Below are 21,111 nucleotides of genomic sequence, written 5' to 3'. Positions count from 1 at the left end.
AGGACCACATGGTGCCAACACCAGGTGAGGTTTAAGATAATGTCATCATAGCAACGGTAATGCTAACGCTACTAACACTACTGAACATGTCGCGAGAGAGCGTTCAAAGGGTCAGACAGCTACATCTGCTAAATTCCTCTTCCTGATTAGGAGCCATCATATGCGACTGGAAGGAACAACAGAAAGAAGAAGAACTTGAATACATTTGCATGGTCAACACATCACGGACTTGCAGCTGCTACGAATGAGGGTCATATTTTGCATCAATCGGGTAAACATCACTTGATTGACAGAGTGTGTCTGAGTTTTTGAGGACCATGATTTGCCTTCAGTCCTCACCATGCTCCCATCCCAAGTGATGTCACACATCGCAGAGCATGTTTGTAACATGTTGGCAAATATCAGTAATGTTACTTACTTTTGAAGCCATTGACCGCCACTCTGTTGGGGTGGTAGAAGCCTGTCTTGCACTGGCATTTGTATTTGTCGAGCACAAACCCATGGCCTCGGATAGACATGCACTGTGGATAGAAAAAAGGACAATACAGTATTTGGCATCTACTGTAGGTACAGGTGTCAATATATGTTGAATAAAATGGACAATATATGGATTTACTGTATATGTGTTCATCTTGAGAAGCAGTTGCTCTCAATGGTAATTCTATTTACATTTAAAAAAAAAAACATATGTCAAAGAATCGCACTCAATTCTCTCAGCAATTAACCAATGAAAACACTTACAACAGTGAGCACAAACCTCCAAAGCCTCGTCTTAATCAATGAACATAATGGGAAAACCAGTGAAATGCTCCATATTAAATTAGGCGAGGCTGTTTCATTTGATTGAGCTGATAGGAAACAGAGAGAGGCCTGTTAGAGAGAGCTCCAGAGGAGCGTCAAGGGGCATCCTTGGCAGACTTTTCTCGGCATTTGCCAAATTACAAGATGTAATTAATATCTAAATTAAGAACAGGCGTATTTGCAAAGATTAAAAGAGAACTATTAATTCTGTGTCTCGGGGGACCTGATTCCATCTTCCATTCCGCTTCTAAAACATCTGGGTCACAGTGAGACAAAATTGTATTTTCTTTTAAGAGTACCGTCTGATTTTCAAACTGAAACAAGATTTTATTTTCTCAGCCCAGATTATAAATATAACTTCAGTTGAGAATCCCAGAATAACAACAGGGACCCAGACTAAGTATTGGACTCCACCAGACACTTAACACGATGTGAAGTGTTGAAGTGTTGGTGACCTGTGGTTCAAGGCCAGTGGCAGTGGCACCGCCTACTCTAAATGAAGCAGCGGCTATTGTGACTGGACTTTGCATTAAGAGGTCGCTATTTCTGGCTGTCTCTCAAGGAGCTCTGAGCCGGGCCATCTGCATTTACAAATCTGAGAACAGTCAACCAGGCCCTCAGACAAATCCTTTGAGACTCTCCTTCCCGACCATCTGCAATCGCAAGGTAATTATAGAGTTACCGCTCAATGGACGCTCTTCTCAGACAAAGCACTGATGTCACCAAGACACCTAAATCAGCACTACACAGCTTTGTTAAACAGAAGTATTCAGCAGTATGGTGGCATAGTGGTCCTTGATTCAAGCCCTGCCCGAGATATTTTGTTTATTTTAAATTTAACTAGGCAAATCAGTTAAGAACAAATTCTTATTTACAATGACAGTCTACCAGGGAACAGTGGGTTAACTGCCTTGTTCAGGGGCAGAACAACAGATTTTTACCCTGTCAGCTTGGGGATTCAATCCAGCAACCTTGAAGTTACTGGCCCAATGCTCTAACCACTAGGCTACCTGCCATCCCAGCTGGCTATCTGCCACCCGAGGTATATGGTGTCAGAAGTGGGATGTGCATTCAAATCAAATTTGCCATATAGGGTACAATGAGATTCCCTTTACATGGCGCTAAATCCTAACTTCAGTACAGCGGCATACCCTGTTTGATCTCAGGCCTACCCAAAAAATGTCCCAGAAATTATTCAATATAAATTGTGTTTTATTTTATTACATTTTTAAAAGAAACACATGTGAGATTTATTTTCTATGCGTCATTTTATTATAATGTATCAAAGAAATGGTCTGCGACAATTAAGTTGGCTTCTGACTATTGGTTACATTTCAAATAAATTCATACCGTGGTTTGCCTTAACAACCTGCCAACGTCACGTGGCTAAACTTTGTAGCACATAAGCTAGCAAGCTCTACAACGCTAGCTTACTCAAATTGACTCACCAGCTAAGGTAACACATGTGAGATTTATTTTCTATGGGTAATTTTATTATAATGTATCAAAGAAATGGTCTGCGACAATTAAATTGGCTTCTGACTATTGGTTACATTTCAAATAAATTCATACCGTGGTTTGCCTCAACAACCTGCCAACGTCACGTGGCTAAACTTTGTAGCACATAAGCTAGCAAGCTCTACAGTGCTAGCTTACTCCAATTGACTCACCAGCTAAGGTAATTTAGTAGTTCTAGCAATGGCAAACCAAATGTCGATCGCTAGGTTTTTCAAAAAAGGAAAAGGAGTGAGGAAAAGGAGTGTGTGCGAGAAAATAATTTGGATCAATCTACCGATAGCATCCAGAATGAGACATTAATTAACAGGTGGTGCCATAATAGAAACAACCACAATCGCCATCACAACCGCCAATGCCACGTCGAGCCAGGCATGCTTGCCTCCCCACGGTCTCCTCTCGTTCTTGATGCTTCGGGCGGGGGTGAACCTGCAGTAGGTCCACCGACAGATTTCTAGGCCGTTGATGAACAAGCCTGTCAACCAAAGCTAGCAAAGTTCCCTTCAAGTATGATAAATGGCAAATCACGCTGCTTCTCTTCAAGGTGGTATGACCAGTTAGTGTGGATTGAGTATAGTAAAGCAAAATATGCTATTTTTTGTAAGTTTTGTAGGCACTTTCCTGGGGAAATGTCAAATTCAGATTTATACAAGATTTAAACATTTAAAAACTGGAAGAAATGCTTGCTGCAAACACGAGAATAGCAAATGACATGCTAGTGCCTTTGCAAAATTTGAATCCTACAAGGCGACCCATGAGCCTAGAAGTCGTGGGACTGTGTTGAACCAAATGCATGGTGATGCAAACATGGATTTTATAGAAAGAAACTGTGCACATATTAAAGTGGTCATAGATATTGTTCTAATGTGTGCAAAGCAGAATATTCCACTCAGATGGTATAGAGAAACCAAAGAGGCAATCAACAAAGGTAACTTTTTAGAAATCTTCAATTTCATCTCAAAGTAGGACTCAGAAATACAAAACAGGCTTAATGAGCTACCTCGCAATGCCACGCTTATGATCCCCGAAATTCAGAACAAGTCGCTGGAGTGTGCAGCATCACTGCTACTGTGGAGGATAAAAGATGAAGTTCATTCTGTGCCTTCCACGTATTTTGCCACACTAGCAGATTAATATAAAGATCAATCTAAACGAGAACTTATTGCTGTGTGCATCCGATACATTCATGCTGGAATGATTAAAGAAAGAGCTATTGGGTTTAAGGAAACGTCTGATTTGTGTGCACAAGGAATGTCTCGGAAAATACTAGAAGTGTTGCAACACCTGGAGTTGTATTCCACTCTGTGTGTGGGTTTTTGTTTCGATGGCGCATCAGTAATGTCAGGGAACAGAGGAGGGGTACATGTCCTACTAAAGCAAACATTTAAGCAAGCTGTATATGTGCATTGCAACTCCCACCGTCCGAATTTGGTTCTGTGCACCGCAGCAGAAGTGTCGGGACATGTCAGTCCTTTTTTAGACACAGTAAATCAGCTACACACATTTATGAGTGGATCCCACAGACATGCTCGATTCATAGAAGTACAAAAAGAGTTGCATCCCGATAGACCATGTATCAAGCTAGAAAGATCCACGGGTGTACGGTGGAGTTCAAAATCAGGGTCTGTGAGTAAAGTGCTGTTACTGCTAGATGTCATTTTAGAGGTTCTTGCAGAGTTTTCAGAGGCTTGTGGACAAACCAAATTAGAAGCCGATGCCCTCTTACAACAAATCCAGAACAACAAGTGTTTTTTCCTGTTAGTCACGTTTAGTAAACTGTTTGACACTGGTGATTTTGCTACGAAGGGATTACAAAGCTCTACATTATCTGTGACGGACTGTATTGGTCTAATTGAAATCCTCAAACGCAGGTTTTCTACGTTCAGAGATAACTCAGGAGGAGTCGTCGATAAAGTTCTCAAGCTAACTGAAGAGATGATGAATAAGCATGATATTAGTAATTGGGATGTGAGCGCATCACGGCAGCGAAAACTGCCTGTAAAATTCGCAGACAAGTGTAGTCACAACTTCATTAGGGAAAACAACAATATTCTAGACAGACAGATTACTGAGTTGAACTCAAGATTTCAACAAGACACATACGGGATCATGCAAGCGGCAGCCTCCTTTTCCAAAGAATCCCAAACCTGCGGCCTTAAAGAGCAGCTGAAGACCACATGCGATCATTCTGCAATATCAATTGAGGATGCTGAATTCACTGTTTTTATTCAGCAGTTGAGTTGCAAAATGAACATGGGAAAGAGTGACTTTTCCTCCATAATGAGTATACTTGACAGCTGCTCTGATGATATTTTCCCCAATTTAAACTCTCTGTTAAGGATCATTGTCACACTTCCAATGTCATCATGCAGTGTGGAGAGACTTTTCTCAACAACAACTAGGATAAAAAATCATCTTCGCACATCAATGACAAGCGCCCGGCTGAACCACTTCAGTTTGCTGTCTTTTGAGCGTGAACTGACAGGTACATTGGATTATGATGAAGTCATCACCATATTCAACTAAAAACCTCACCGTTTGCGCCTTGTGATGTAGGTCACGCCTTATGATACGTCTACTAAAGGTAAGGTACCATTTTATAGTACTACCGCCTGCCGTGGTATAAATTGAACATCAAGTATAGGCTTGTTTGCCCATTGAGATTAAAGTGCGTCTGAAGATTAGTTTTATGTTGGCAAGTTGGTAACTGGTCTAAAATTACTGTCTTATTTTAATATGCTGGGATAGGTAATTATTTGTATATGTAACAAGGTTGCTCCAAGTACTATGCACTAGTATAAAATTATTATATTACGAAATAATATAAAGTGCAATCGCTAAATAAATAAGCATAAAAAATGCCTATCCAAATTTTTCTAGGCCTATCCAAAAAATATATATGCCTACGCCCCTGCTTCAGTGACATTTAACTTGCCATGAAAATCTGTGGAAAACTCCATCCAGCAGATCTTGTTTACAATCGGATGCAAATATGCTGTTGAGGAAGAGGGCTCCACCCCTCTTCCTCAGAGTGTGCCAGAGAATCCTATAACTGGCTCAGGCTGAAATTACATTAAATACTTTTCTGAAAATTAATGATGCTGCTGAGGTTTTTCACTGATACAGTATATCTCAAATTCCATAGAATAGGATAGTTTAGCACAGTTCCTCCTGAATCTTTGACATCTCTTTTAGTATTAGTCCTCTGAATTCCCCACTCAGCAGGCATCTTCTCAGACCTTCAGTAAGGTCAACTGGGACCACCATGCTTCCAAACCCTATGAATCATTAAGAATGTGTGTTGGCCTGCTGAACTTTGCTCACCCTGCTTCACAAAGCGGCCAGCAGTGAACAACTCCAGGACAACACGCTACTATAGTGTCATGCAGCTCCCTCTGTTGCCTTTAGAACAGAGAACATGTTTGATTTTCTGTGAGCTATGGGAGGGCTGGCGACCCTTTTTCTGGAGTATCGCAGGCAAGTCAGATTTTTTACGTGTCATGTTCAGTGGCGTATTCATGAAGGCCAACGGAAGCCCCCCCAATTAATTTTTTTAATAAATAAAATAATGTATCTCTTTTGTCTCTCTGTGTTTCATAATTTTCCTTCAATTGGCAAGAGGCTGGAGAAAGCATCCGAACGAGTGAAACAGCACCCCTCTGTCTCTCTACATGTAGGCCATCTATCTGATGCTGTCTGGTCCAAACAAGTATTACATTGTTGCCGTCTGTAGCATTGAAGGCATGGGAAGCCAGTGAGCACATGGCCTCCCTTGACAAAAAAAAGACACAACATTTGCCAGTCAGCATTGAGTTAAACTGAGCGAGCTCAACTATGAATGGTCCTGGCGAAAGAAAAAAAAAGTGTTCAAAGGAAGCCTGCTTGGATTTGGCGTCTCTCCTATCAAGTTGCTTTGAGAGCATACATCATTAACAGAAACAACTTGAACTGTTGCATCTCGTTGTGTTGTTGTCCTCCAGTGGCTAGCTAGTTTAAATTGGCCCCTAAATTAGCCATGGATGGAGAGACGGATTTGGACGGTTTTACTTAATTCTCTGTACTGGCCAATGATTATTACGGTGGTTCTGATCCAACCATTAATTCAAATATTGTTGTGCCCCTAACCTGAGAGGATGGAAGTTCAATATGTACAGTAGCTAGATATAAAAGGCTAATGTTAACTAGCTAATGTTGCCCGTGAATGGAAGTTAGGCTAGTGAGCAAATATTTTAGCCAGGAAGCCTAGGACAACAAAAAATAAAAGCATGTACTGTATGACAGAGTGACAAACCATTTTGTCAACATAAAAAAGAGGAGGACGGCATTGGCGTTTCTCTACAAGTAGGGTGAGTCAACATGTTTTTCTACTTGCATGAACACATACACACGTGCGCAAACAGAAATCAGAATCATGGATAGCCACATCATATTCAGCTTATGTTGATTGGACTAAATTGTTTTTGGTATCTTTTAGTTGTCACTGCATTAGACTAAGCAGAGGTGATATGATGATGTTGAAATGTTGAAGTTGAAATGGTGCTGGAATAGTGGAGGCAGCTCCTGTTATCTTTGCGACTTGCTGTAACTCTCCGTGGTTCTAAATCAATAGTTGTTAGTGGGCCGAAAATGTCGAAAACATTAACTTGCTTAAACATGCTGTAGGTCATGTAACCGTCTGTTACATGCAATATGCGTTGTGGGCTTCACTGGACAGAAGTTGCTGTCCGGTTTTGTGATGAAACAAAGTGGTGGTAAAATGTATTCTGCCGCTGTCTTCTTATTGTCATGGCCTTTAGGCATATATATATCACAGTCGCAAGGCATATGAATTAACAGCAAATAATGCAATAATCCCAACACACTTTTTTTGGGGGGGGGGGGCTTGGCTTCCCCAACGATTTTACCCATGCACTGCTGGGTTACGTTTGGGTTTCGACCTGAGAGCACAGGTAGGTGAGATTCTTCCTGACATCACTGAAATGGATCAATTAGCTCAGTTGATGAAGTGAAATGTCTTGTTGCAGATATTTTCCTACCTATTGAGGGCTATACCTTTTTGCAGCTTGGTTTGAAATGCAAGTCATTCCCAATTCTCCATCCGACAGAACAAACAGCTGTTGAAATCTGCTCTGTGTGTGGGGAAGGAAGGGAAGGTGGGGCGCAGTGGACCTGTCTGCCACTTTCAATACAGTCCCTTTGCATTAGCTTGGGAAATGAGAAGTGTGTATGTGTTTGTGTGTGTGTGTTTGTGTGCATGTGTGTGTGTGTGTATAAAAGTGTGAGGGGCCGGGAATAGTCACAGCACTCCCCCACCACTCTGACTAGGTGATTGATGCAGGCTGGGCCCGGAGTGTGTTGAGCGGCGAAGGAGGCCAGACGGAGCAGCCTGCTTCCCAGCTACCTGCCATCCGTCACATGTGATCTCAGCAACATCGGCCCATCGGCCAAGCCAGGAGTGGGATTACCTCCAATGGGCCGTAAAATGGTCCGTTTGGACAAGATACATAAACCTTTCCACACAGGGATAAGGAGCTTTAGAAGCACAAGTGACAGAGAGTTGGATGCTAGGTATTATATGGCACAGTATATGGATGTATACTGATATGTATTCTGTCATACATTCTGTCATACACTATCGCACTTGCGGATGTATAGAGATTCCTACAGTATGCAATGTATTTCAACTATTAATCATAAAAGAAAAGGTATGATGCAGTGGTTGCCGTAGGTCTCCCTACGAGCACAACTGCTCTTTGTTTACAACACAGCTGTGGCAGCTGTCAATCCCCCACTCTCTGGCACGCTAATTGCCATGGTGACATGTGTGTGACCGGGAGCGAGAGCCTTTTTATTGGAGAGCGTCATGCTGTCACGCCAGAGGGGGGCCGTCGGTACCGAGAGCCTATGACAGGGTAGCTATAGGAGACAGAAATAAACGGTGGACACACCAGTACAAACACATTATACAAAAAGTATTGCCTGCAGGAAAACTTACACATATGGTTCAGGGTATATGGCTCCAGAAATATACTGTAGAGCTGGGACAATAAACAGAAAAGTATTGACACAATAGCCACTTATCGAGAGTATTTTACTAATATAGATAATCACAGTAATTAGCTTATACTAGAGAAAAGTTTGAAATTAAATAAGTCTGCTAATATGGGCACAAACACACACTGTCATAAGGGTCGTGAAATGGAGACCAAGACGCAGCGTGGATAGTGCTCATTTTCAATACTTTAATGAAGACACTTGACAAAATAACAAAACGACCAACACAGTCCCATCAGGTACACTTAGACTAAACGGAAAACAACTACCCGCAACCCCAAAGGAAAAACAGGCTGCCTAAGTATGGCTTCCAATCAGAGACAACGAAAGACACCTGCCTCTGATTGGAAACCATACCCGTCCGAACATGAAAACCAACACATAGAAATAGATAACTAGAACAACCCACATAGAAACAGAAAACCCAAAATACATACAAAACAAACCCCCCTGCCACGCCCTGACCATTCTACTATGGCAAATTACCTCTTTCACTGGTCAGGACGTGACACACACACACACACACACACACACACACACACACACACACACACACACACACACACATACAAACACAAACACACACACTTTCACATAACATAAGAGGGTCTCCTCATTCACCTCTCTCTGACATGGAATGGGGGGGGGGGGAAACATATTGCGATTGTGCTAATTGATGCAGAAGCCTTCCCATTTCCACCTGCTCAGTAGGTGCACTGCTCGATCATTAGACCTTTACCCATAAACCCCTTTCTCTTTGAATTAAGCCCTCACTCCTCTGGTCAAACACAGCGCCTCATCAACTCTCTAATAGGATGTGGACTGAGTGATCCCTCCAAGTCTTAATGCAAAGCACAGAGGAACGTAAGCTCATCATACAGTGGTTACTGCTGAGGAATGTATACGGTATGTATAGCATGGTATTTTGGGAGGAGTTAAAGGGACATTTCTAAAATGTTCAACTTCATATTCATCATCTCCAGCACCACCCCGCCATGTGAAAATGGTGCGTTTCAATGTTTTGTAATAAAAAGGGTAGAGGAATTTGTAGACAATTGGTAGGCAATGCCTACTCATAATTGGTTAAAATCACACCGATGATGTCATTGGAAACACTTATTTTACTCTATATCTTCTACTACAAAACCTAGACACGTGAAATGTTCACATATGTTGATGTTGGGGTGGTGCTAAAGTTGATGAATATGAGGTTTCAATATTTTGAATGTTCCCTTTACGGTAAAGAGGGGCTGTGGGTGTTATCATGGCGAAGGAGAGTGATTGTGGACCTCCATATAGTAGACATTCAAAGTAACACTGGTAGTTACATGATAATGATCTTCATAGTGATAACCGCTATGATGTCCTGTCATAAACCATTCGGCTCGCTATGGCTACACCAATGACAAGGTGACATTTCAAGATTTGACTTATCCCATAGTTTTCATGAGATACTGAAATAAGATTCAGCATGCTATAACCTTCATACATGTAGCATTTTCAGGAGGTGCATGGATTTCTATGACATTTAAAAATGCAACATTTGCAGGGATGACGTCGAGGTGTGTGTGTGTGTGTGTGTGTGTGTGTGTGTGTGGTGTGTGTGAGAGAGAGAGAGAGAGAGAGAGAGAGAGAGAGAGAGAGAGAGAGAGAGAGAGAGAGAGAGAGAGAGAGAGAGAGAGAGAGAGAGAGAGAGAGAGAGAGAGAGAGAGAGAGAGAGAGAGAGAGAGAGAGAGAGAGAGAGAGAGAGAGAGAGAGAGAGAGAGTCGTGTGTGTGTGTGTGTGTGTGTGTGTGTGTGTGTGTGTGTGTGTGTTTCAGCTAAGATGCCAGCTCAGACTACAGTACGTGTGAAGGCTCAGGGGAAATAAGAGGATATTAAGCCAGTGCATGTTTTGTTTGACAGAAGAGAAAAACAACAGTTTTGTGAGAATTGCTAAACATAGCACCAGCTTGACACCACACGTATTCTCATTAGACACATTCAGATAGACACAAACACTCACAATCACACACACACCTTTGAGCAGTCTGGTCCGCAGAAAGCAATGCCCTGGGTGATGTCCAATGGCCAGCCTCTAAACGGTACTGAGATAAACACTGAGACCAAACACTGAGCTAAACAGCCTACCAGGCAGGGACTGTGGGGACTAGCACTGACAGCTTGTGACATATTGCTCTGATCATACACACATATCAACCCACACGTGCGCGCGCGCACACTCCTTAAACGTACAGTTGGCGTACACACTCTGATAAGCATAGGGGCAAGGAGAGCAGAGATGAGGAGAGCATAGGCAGAGGATGGACACGCACTCTCAGCCTTTTGACAGGCCCATAACAGCCCCAGGGGGGAGAAGGCCTAAATAGCTTCATGGCTGATATAATAAAGCTCAGGCCCATCATAATTATGCAGTGTGGTGAGATACTGATCTGTCCTCCACTGACCTGACCCATTGTCTCTCATCATAGTTAGCTCTTTCCTTTTCTATGTGCCGTGTCGCAATGACTTTTTTCTGAAGCCAACAGTGTATAGTTTCTTGTTCAGGTACACCAACAACTTGCATGTAACTACCAGCCAAGGTTAAAGATCAATTCCCATTCGTATTTAAACTCAAGAACTCTGGACTTACAGTATCTGACAACCCTTCTATCCCATACTTCCCTGACTGAATCTGTTTCCTTGCTGCTTTTGCTTCCTGCTTCATACACAGACATAGGAAACTAAAATGTGAAAGTATGCCTTGGGGCATGTGTATTAAAGTCTTCAAAGCATTTTCATGTAAATTCAGGGTTCCAACATTATCCACATGGCCAATTAACGGGACAGTGCTTAAGGAAGGCCCGTACAGACAAAGCTGGAGGCTACTGTTAAATCCACACGTGTTCTGTGATCTCTCCATGAACAGTATCACGGACAACAGCCCAAACTTTGCATTTGATGTTTTTAACTGGCTGGACCTGTGGAGTTATGGCCATGGGAAATTAGATTTCTCAGCAGTGTCCACTTTGGTCTTTGAGCTCTTCCAATAGCATTGGGGTGCCATTACCGTGCCTGGCTAATTCACACAATAAGGTCTGATACAAAAGTCTGGTTGCGCTAAAATGTTCTGAATTATTTTCTATCCCTTCCAGCCCAAATCTCACACGTGATGCACCCCAGTGTGTCATAACAGGCAGAGGAAATAATCAGTGTTGTATGCTTAATCCCAATCCCTTTGCTCAGTGTCACTGTCTGGCCCCTAATCAGTTGTACTGTAGATTGGGGGTGGGGGTGGGCAGAGGAGGAGTTCTCACAGAGAGGAGCAGGGGCCCTCATTTGTTGACATAGGGCCCTACTTGGGATGACACAATGTTTATAACGCCGGGGAAATCCCTCAAGGGAACAGGAGAATTCGCTATTTTTATCGAGCAATCTGGAACTAGGGCTGGAGATGAAAGAGTAAGCACCTTCTTTTTTTCATCCGTGTAGAAGGAAAACCAAGGCGGAGAAGCTGTCACTGTTAATAACAGATAAATATGTTACTCACTGACGTTCTGCTAAAATATCACCTACTTTCCCAGGGCTGCATGGGGGAGTATATGCTTTCCACTTCAAGAAAAAAACAAAGTAACGTCTTTGAGAAAGCATAGTTAGACTAGAAAAACAGACTGATTTTCTTTATCTCAGTTGATCATTGATGACTGTGATTAGCATTTTCCTTTTAATTTCTTGTGCGTGTGTTAAATGTTGATGCTTTGTTATTTATTTAGTATTTACAGTAAGTGTTCATACATTGTCATTCAATTTTGTCTCCTATTTAGTGCTATATCCAACACACTCGATGTACATTATCTGGTGCAAAATGGCTAGCTTCAAGCACCCGAATCACAAGTTTGGCATCATGTAGGCCTATTTGTGTCACAGGAACCCATGGGATCTCAACATTATATTCCACTTCATATTCAGAGAGCGCCAGCCTATCTCAAAGTGTCTTTGGCTGGCTTTTGTGGGAGCTGTCAGTGTAATTGCTAGATAATTGTGGAGAAAAGCTGTTTTCTCCTGCTCTTTGAAAGGTAATTTGTGGGTCTTGCCTGAAGACAAAGTCAACAAAAGCTTGATTAAACTGTTGATGTATTCAATAGTTTTTGCCATTGTCTGTGTTTGATGCTCATTTTCGGGAGGGCGCGGGTCCCATCACTCACTTACACTAATTCATCCCTTGTTTGCTATTTCAGCACAATCGATTTTGCCTCAACTAAAAGTGAAGTCCTTACCATACATACCCTTGTAGACCTTTAATTGGTTATCTCATTAAAAACACACTCAATTAGAGAGACAATGAATCCGATGTCCAATGACGCTACTCGACTAATGCTAATGCTAACACTGCAAAGCCCACCCCTTCGAGCATGCTCAGTGTGTCTCAGAGCTCCCCTTTGGGTGGTCACCCAGACGAGATCCAAACAGCATTAGCCATGTTATTTTGACACCCATTTTGGCTGGGTCTGGTTGCTACACGTTGCTGGTGAGCACACCAGATGAACTGTCCTGCGTTGACATGAAGATGGATCACTTCTTTTCACAGCTATCAGCGTAAGGCAGGCCTCTGTCTCATGCTATTACACTGAGGCCATGAGGATGCATACAGCATCTCTCTATGTGAACTTCGGAAACATTGAGGCCAATAAGACATCATCATTGGTTACCACCACCAAACTTTATAAATGATCAGGTACCTTGAATTTATAAGGGATTCTTCCCATAAATCCATTATAGCCTTACTAAACATTCAATGGATAGATATCGCTAAAAGCCTGGTGTTTCCGTATCCATCCAAATCCTTTTGTCATCTGTAGCCTGCCTATGAGTCTAAACAGCTTTTCAAAGTTGGAACTGCGTTTTCCCAAATGTATCACTGAGAAAGATTAATGGAGCAGACTGAGGCATGTTGGTTTCTCATTCCTCTTCATGGAGTTTGTGTTAGCTCAGGGCAGCAGGTCGCTGGAACACAGATTGCCTTATTAATTCAGAAGCATTAGGGGGACAGGGAACACCACAGCGTGATAGAGATGACATTGTGAGGCAACGATAACCTTGTGAACCAAGGTGAGAATTAACCAACAACAAAAAAAAAACACGTTGAAAGAAAAGACCTGAAATGAAATTGAATTTGAAAGAAAAGACCTGAAATGTCAGAAGTGGCTTATCCACTCAGGAACGATGAAGTTGGTCGTGGCACACCGGAAAGACTGAGCATGTCTCCCAATATGTTTACTACCATGCTGTACACTGTCATACTCTATGCCCGTTCTCTGATGACGTTCCCTTGCGCATGTTCTTGTTCAGATGAGAGTGTGGAAAAAGCAACACATTTTACATTTGAGAAACATTCGCAGATTAAACTAGATAGCTACATAAAGCAAACACAAAAGTTTAACTTCAGAATGATCAATTAGCTATATGTGAATCATTTTAATCTAGCTAGCTAGCTAGTTTTACATGTATAAATTAAAAAAAAAAAAAATAAGAATCCAACTGGGCAAAACCTGGTTGAATCAATGTTGTTTCCACGTCATTTCAACAACAAACATTCAATGTGATAACATAGACGGGTTGGTTGTTAAGCAACAAAACCAAGGGGTGCACAACTCTGGGGCAAAACAGACGGGTTGGCTTAGATTGTTTACAACATGTAAGCTATATTTCGTCTCTAATCTTTATTGAAAACATAAATACATTTGCACAATGAGCACTTGTTGTCTCTCAAATACATCGTTACAGTTGTTGGTTAGTTCGCTACCAAATTTTTTGCCATATTAGCATTGAGATAAAATCAGTCAAAACACCTCAAAACAAGACATGGTATCAATAACAAGATGAAACGAGCTGGAATGAGCCACTTACGATTCCCCCCATGGCAGTTTCTTGTTATTTTGCTAACAATCTGGCCATCCAGAACCACAACACGTTGACTTCTGCCCCATGGAAGCACGCATATCGTTTTCATGACATTGTCTATTGAATCAACGTGGAAAACGGATTGGATTTGCAAAGTCATCACCATAAGGAAATGTCCTATTTTTTTCACAACTTTCCACCTATATTCAATGAAATTATGATATTTTTTGTTGATTTCACATTGAATTCACATGCATTGACAACTCAACCAAATGTAAATCAAAACAAGATGTTAAATTGACGTATGTGACCAGTGGGATGTTTTGTATTCAGTATGCAGGGTAGATTTTCAACGTTAGCTACACATTTTCCATGGGTAGCTAGCTAGCTACCAATTCTTAGTCAGTTAGACTACGATCTACGCAGACTACTATGGATATTTTAGGCAGTTAAACATGTCAAAATGAACACAACATGTATTCATTAACAAATCATGATAAAATATTGATGTCCGACAACATACTGTACATAAGATGTGAGTGGGCAACTTTTCATTCCGAAGTTGTAGTTCATTTTCTCTCGCTTCATCTAAAAAAAACAGCCGCCATCATTTTCAATACATTTAGCATTATTTTTTACATGGTTGCGTCATATTACGAAAACAATCCTGGGAATATTTCAATTGAAGCTTGCTTCGATGCTTGCTTCTTAATGTGTACAAATGGAGTTCACATCTGAGAACTGTCCTCCGTGCTCTGGACTCAGACCATTCCCTGCTCCAATTAGTGTGATCGAAGCACGGAAGTATGCATACTGAGAAACACTTGAAGTCTCTGTTCCAATATCCACACTAGCATACAACCTGAATGAGGCAATGTGTTCGACATTCAATTTGATATCCTAGTATGGACATGAGGATGTAGCCTGAGACTTTATGTTACAAGAACAGCACATATCAAAACTCAAGTTCCATTAAATACTGGGTCAACTCACTGCCAGGTTTGAGGTCAATTCCATTTAAATTCCAGTCAATTCAAAAAGTATACCAAATTCCAATTCCAAAGTTTCCTCATTGAAAAGCATTGAAAATTGTTTGATTTTGAATTTCAGTGTACTTTCTGAATTGATTGGAATATAGATGGAATTGACCCCAACCCTGCTCACTGTTGCCTGTTGATTTGAGGCCAGCCAGTGCAGCCAAGCACTAGGTACGGACCATTTCTCCACAGCCAATCTCTGTGACTGAGAGCCTTGTGAAGCCTGCAGTCACTGTTATTCTGCTGGGTCAATCATTCAGGCTATGTGTCACTGCATCCACTGGGCTTCAGCAGCCAGTCCCTGAGGGCTTCACCACTTGTTCTGTGCAATAAGCTAAGTGATTGAGACATTCATCATCAACTTTATGTACTTGCATGAAAGGTGCCCCCAGGGCAAAGTTCAAGACTTTTGAAGAACACTGAAGCACACAAATGAAAGTGCCATTAGTTGGAGATGAAGAAAAAGTGAAAAGGGAAAATGTCAAGTATGACAGGTTCGACTCCTATTTGCTTCCCGATTGAAGGCCCATCTTGTTTGTAAATGTTTCTGCAGCGATAGCAAGTACATTATGGCTCACTAGTATGGCTGCAAACATTGTGTATCCATTAGAATATATATATATATATATATATATGCTGTATTTAATACATTAAATATGCATTGAGGCTTTACAACATTACTGATACTGTTATATAGAGATCCAATCGGTCCAAGTAGCCTGGCTGTTAAGCTAATGGATGAATCCATGCCTAGAATCCATGACCAAATTGATTGTCATATATTGTCCTTGACAGGCCAAGTAGCATTGGCATTGGCCTAAGCAGTCTGATTGATGCTTCCACCCCGTAGGCATTGGCCTTCTTGTATTCAACGGTGATATACATTTATTTACAAATGTTAACTGAATATAGCTTGGTCACCCCTTTTCCTAGCCTGGTGTACCAGCCGGTAATAGCTAGCTACAGATAAAGTTTGAGCAAGTTTGCTAAAGCAGGAAAAGAATCCTGCAGCAACAGGAAATGTGAATTATTATGTGGATTATAATTAATGGACATTTCTGAATGGATTGATACATTTTTCATAAAGGAAAATGAAGTCTGAAATTCCAAAGTGGAATCTACAAACTTCAAAAGCCTTATTTAACCTCAAATAAACTACAAGTTTTACATTTCCTGCATTGCAGGAGAGTTCTCCTGCTACAGGGTGATCAAATTAAGATCCTACATCTCTAATGCACCCTCTGGTAGAATGGAATGGAATTATTTGGAAAGGGTCCTCCTAAGGACCGCTGCAAGCCAGAATGTTGAATAGAATTACATTTGAACTTACTTACTGGTTGTCTGGGTGTTGGTCATTATGCTGCTTGAAATTTGAGACAATATATGCACATGAAAGTATTATTAAACCAACTTCTAAAAACGCTGGTAGTGCGTTCAGATTTCTATCACCTGAAGTATGAGTAAAACAAGCTAGCTATCACTGGCTGGTCCACCAGACTACCCTTTTCCCAATATTACTTCCTCATGCCTTGCTGTAATTTTCATTGCAAAGGAAAAGGTGCAACACTCGCTCACCTTCATCAGAGTTCTGTCATTTTCATAATCAGACCATAAGCAGAAATGTAAGCCGGAAGAGATAAAAAAAAAAGCTAACATCTGACATTAACTCGGGTGGATCTCAGAATTCAGAATGTGCAGGATGATTGTACAAGGACACTTGGTGGATGCAAACATTTCTATACAGATGTAAGCATGTTGATGTTGGAAGGAGAAGACGGTGTACTTTAACTGATCATCGTGGTTGTTTTCTGATTCTAAGAGGCCTCGTAGAAACTGTTCCTGAGCCACCATGCAGTGAAGCCCCTTTCATTACCACCACATCTCTTTGAAGACATTTATCTCCTTCATGACACATCTAAAAGACAGGCAAGGAGAAAAGGCTAACTAAATATGTACTTTTAGCAAACTTCACGATAGAGAACAAAACTGTGCATGCACGCACACACACAGACACATACACAACCACTGATTATTTCAGACATTACAAAGGTAAAACATTTTACGGCTTATGCAATCCACCGTATTTGTTTGGCAGTCAGTTATGTTACAAAACAGCTCCTTCAAATGCTCATATTTTCCCAGTCTACTTTACGTAAAGGTTGGCAAAAAATGTAAGATAGTGAAAATGATCAATAAGGACAAAAGCTGGATGAGTCAGTGGGAATAGATCGATTCAAACGGATATGGGGGTTGGATCTTAAAATAGCGATGTCTGGCAGAAAATAAACATTGGTTGTTGTTGTCGGGTTGTTGCTGTTTCTTTGGGTCTTTTTCAGACAGAGAGACAGACTGGGCCTCATTTTGTTTTTTCTCTCTGTGATGAATCAGACATCCGTCTGCCTCCATCTCAGTTTGGGCTAGTTGCATGGTTGGCTGGCCAAACAGCAGCTTGAACAGTGGGGTAAGATATGGGTGGGGTGCTGTATTAACCCCTTACATTGTCAAACATTTAATGAAGGGAAACAATCAATTACACTGGCACTATTGTTGTAGGAAAGGAGGAAAATAGCTAACAGAGAAATACCATTATTTGGATAGAGGGGGATACATTGATGATAATTGGGAAACAAGACACTTCAGTCGAAAAAGTACCCTTTGTCAAACAATCAATCAATAGCAAATAGCAAATATAGCTGCGAGCAGCAATGAATGGGGTTCACAGGATGACGGAAAGGACAGAATAGGAATTGTATGACAAAGCATTCTATAATGTAGGGACTATCTTCCTTTATGTGCAATCATCTCTCAATACCATTTTGAAAAACAGAAATACCTTATTTACATAAGTATTCAGACCCTTTGCTATGAGATTTGAAATTGAGCTCAGTTGCATCCTGTTTCCACTGCTCATCCTTGAGATATTTCTACAACTTGATTGAAGTCCACCTGTGGTAAATTCAATTGATTGGACATGATTTAGAAAGGCACACACCTGTCTATATAAGGTCCCACAGTTGGCAGTGCATGTCAGAGCAAAAACCAAGCCATGGGGTTAAAGGAATTGTCCGTAGAGCTCCGAGGCAAGATTGTGTCAAAGCACAGATCTAGGGGAAGGGTACCAAAACATTTATGCAGCAGTGAAGGACCCCAGAACACAGTGGCCTTACATCCTTCTGGAAGAAGTTTGGAATCACCAAGACCCTTCCTTGAGCTGGCCGCCCAGCCAAACTGAGCAATTGGGGGAAAGGGTCTTGGTCAAGGAGGTGACCAAGAACCCAATGGTCCTTCTGACAGAGCTCCAGAGTTCCAATGTGGAGATGGGAGAACCTTCCAGAAGGACAACCATCTCTGCAGCACTCCACCAATCAGGCCTTTAGGGTAGTGTGGCCAGACGCAAGCCACTCCTCAGTAAAAGGCACACGAAAGCCCGCTTGTTAAAAGGCACCTAAAGACTCTCAGACCATGAGAAACAACATTCTCTGGTCTGATGAAACCAAGATTGAACTCTTTGGCCTGAATGCCAAGCATCACGCCTGGAGGAAACCTGGCACAATAACTACGGTGAAGCATGGTGGTGGCAGCATCATGCTGTGGGGATGTTTTTCAGTGGCATGGACTGGGAGGATCAAGGGAAAGAAGAACAGAGCAAAGTAAAGAGAGATCCTTGATGAAAACCTGCTCCAGAGCACTCAGGACCTCAGACTGGGGTGAAAGTTCACCTTCCAACAGGACAATGACCCTAAGCACACAGCCAAGACAATGCAGGAGTGGCTACGGGACAAGTCTCTGAATGTCCTTGAGTGGCCCAACCAGAACCAGGACTTGAACCCAAACGAACTTCTCTGGAGAGACCTGAAAATAGCTGTGCAGTGACGCTCCCCATTTTACCTGACAGAGCTTGAGAGGATCTGCAGAGAAGAATGGTAGAAACACCCCAAATCCATGTGTGCCAAGCTTGTAGCATCATACCCAAGAAGACTCGAGACTGTAATCGCTGCCAAACGTGCTTCAACAAAGTACTGAGTAAAGGGTCTGAATACTTATGTAAATGTGATATATTTCAGTTTTTTATTTGTAAAAAATTTGCAAAAATGTATAAAAACCTGTTTTTTCTTTGTCATTATGGGGTATTGTGTGTAGATTGATGAGGGAAAAAAACGATTTAATTAATTTTAGAAGATGGCTGTAACGTAACAAAATGTGTAAAAGTCAAGGGGTCTGAATACTTTCCGAATGCACTGTATACATAATGTTTATATACCAAATTTCATGGCCCCATTTCCATCTGTTCAGCCCTTATAGTCCTATATGGTGCCATCAAGTAGGGTAGCGCGGCCGACTTTGAATGCAGCAACTAATCATTCTCAAATTCATTAGATGCTAGCGTTAGTGCAATAACTGGAAGTCTATGAGTACACATAGAATTCCAGGCATTGTGCTAATGCTATTTAGCATCGGCTCGCAAAACTACAGTACCTCTAACTTACTTCGTACTGGACACAGAGACATAAATCACGAAGTATCCCTTTTAACATGTCTCATTGAGACCAATGTCTCTTTTTCGAAGGAGCCCTGCATTACAAGAGCACCAAGCAATTACACATTAAAAGTTAGACACAAATACTTCAATTAAGACTGTGTTTTAAAATACAATTTATCATTGATCCAAATGCCCAGGTATTTATAAGAAAGGACATGCTCCTAGTTATCCAGCAGGTATAATTAAAATATAATTACAACTAAAATGCTTTATGTTGAGGGGTATTTTCCCCAATATTATTATTAGTTGAATGTTTGTGATAGTATGTCCTGATATGTTGAAATGCATATGAAATGTGTATGTATTAGCCATTGCTATTGAAACTGTGATCACGTTTTCACATGTATAGTCTCATATTATCACGTTGCTTTACATGTTGTCACATGTTATCACATTAACTTCACATGTACGATCACATTAAAAAAAATGGTTTTTGGAACACTTCACATGTGAAATTCGTGTTTTTTTCCCGTAAGGGTAAGTCTGGAGTGTAAACTCAGCTGTGTGAGGAACTTATAGGAACTTATATGCACAATACCTAGTTTGAAGGTACTCTGCCTATTAAGTTTATCTGCTTGTTATCTTGAAAGTCTATACAGTATGTCAGTGTTGTCAATGTCTTGTAAATACTAATGGATCCAGCTCACCATCTATAAATAAATACCACCATTTGCACCTGAATCCTACCTGACTCCTGATTCTTCACACCCACCTGACAAGACCTACACACCTCAAAACCCTTTTTATTTAGGGTAACAGTGGGATAGTTTCAGTGGAGGATTGTACAGTTTCTGTGTGAAACAGAAGCACGGTAATACAACAAAATTAGTCCTTGTTTTTTTTTATCACATTACAGCACTGCTGAGCACGTCTTTATTACATTGCAGTCCAATGTGCTATTTATAGAGGTAGTCTCCATCACTAGAGAAGCCCCACTCTTCCCTCACCTCTACTTTACCTCATACTGTAGCACGATCCTATAGAAAAAACAAGCTGTTAACTGTAACAGATACATTGCTGACATCGACTCATTGATGGCACTACAGTAAGTTCAGATGAGTACAGCAGCTGCAGGCAGCAACACAAGGTCTGAGGATAGCGGTGAGTGTCTATACTGGAGAAAAATACTGTACCGTCAAGGGTTTCTTTCTTACGGATTACTATCACATTCACAAAGCTGTCATATAGTTGTCAAGCTCCTATTACATACAGTATGCAAGGCCAGATTTATTACAGGGCCAAGGCCAGATATATTACAGGGCCAAGGCCAGATATATTACAGGGC

At 41.3% G+C, this 21,111-nt stretch overlaps 1 protein-coding gene across 1 annotated transcript in view; it reads right to left on the bottom strand.

The window, feature by feature from the left end:
* The window catches only part of gpr158a (G protein-coupled receptor 158a), a 102,613-nt gene that overhangs the window by 57,481 nt on the left and 24,021 nt on the right, over positions 1-21,111 (bottom strand). Inside the window, exon 3 of the mRNA XM_014181001.3 lies at positions 419-521. Coding sequence (XP_014036476.2) covers positions 419-521 — 103 coding nt within the window. The remainder of the gene's footprint in view (positions 1-418; positions 522-21,111) is intronic.

The sequence above is a fragment of the Salmo salar genome, chromosome 29 (assembly GCF_965601325.2).
Source record: "Salmo salar chromosome 29, fSalSal1, whole genome shotgun sequence".
In the NCBI taxonomy this organism is placed as follows: Eukaryota; Metazoa; Chordata; class Actinopteri; order Salmoniformes; family Salmonidae; genus Salmo; species Salmo salar.
This window is presented reverse-complemented; position numbering and strand designations above follow the sequence as displayed.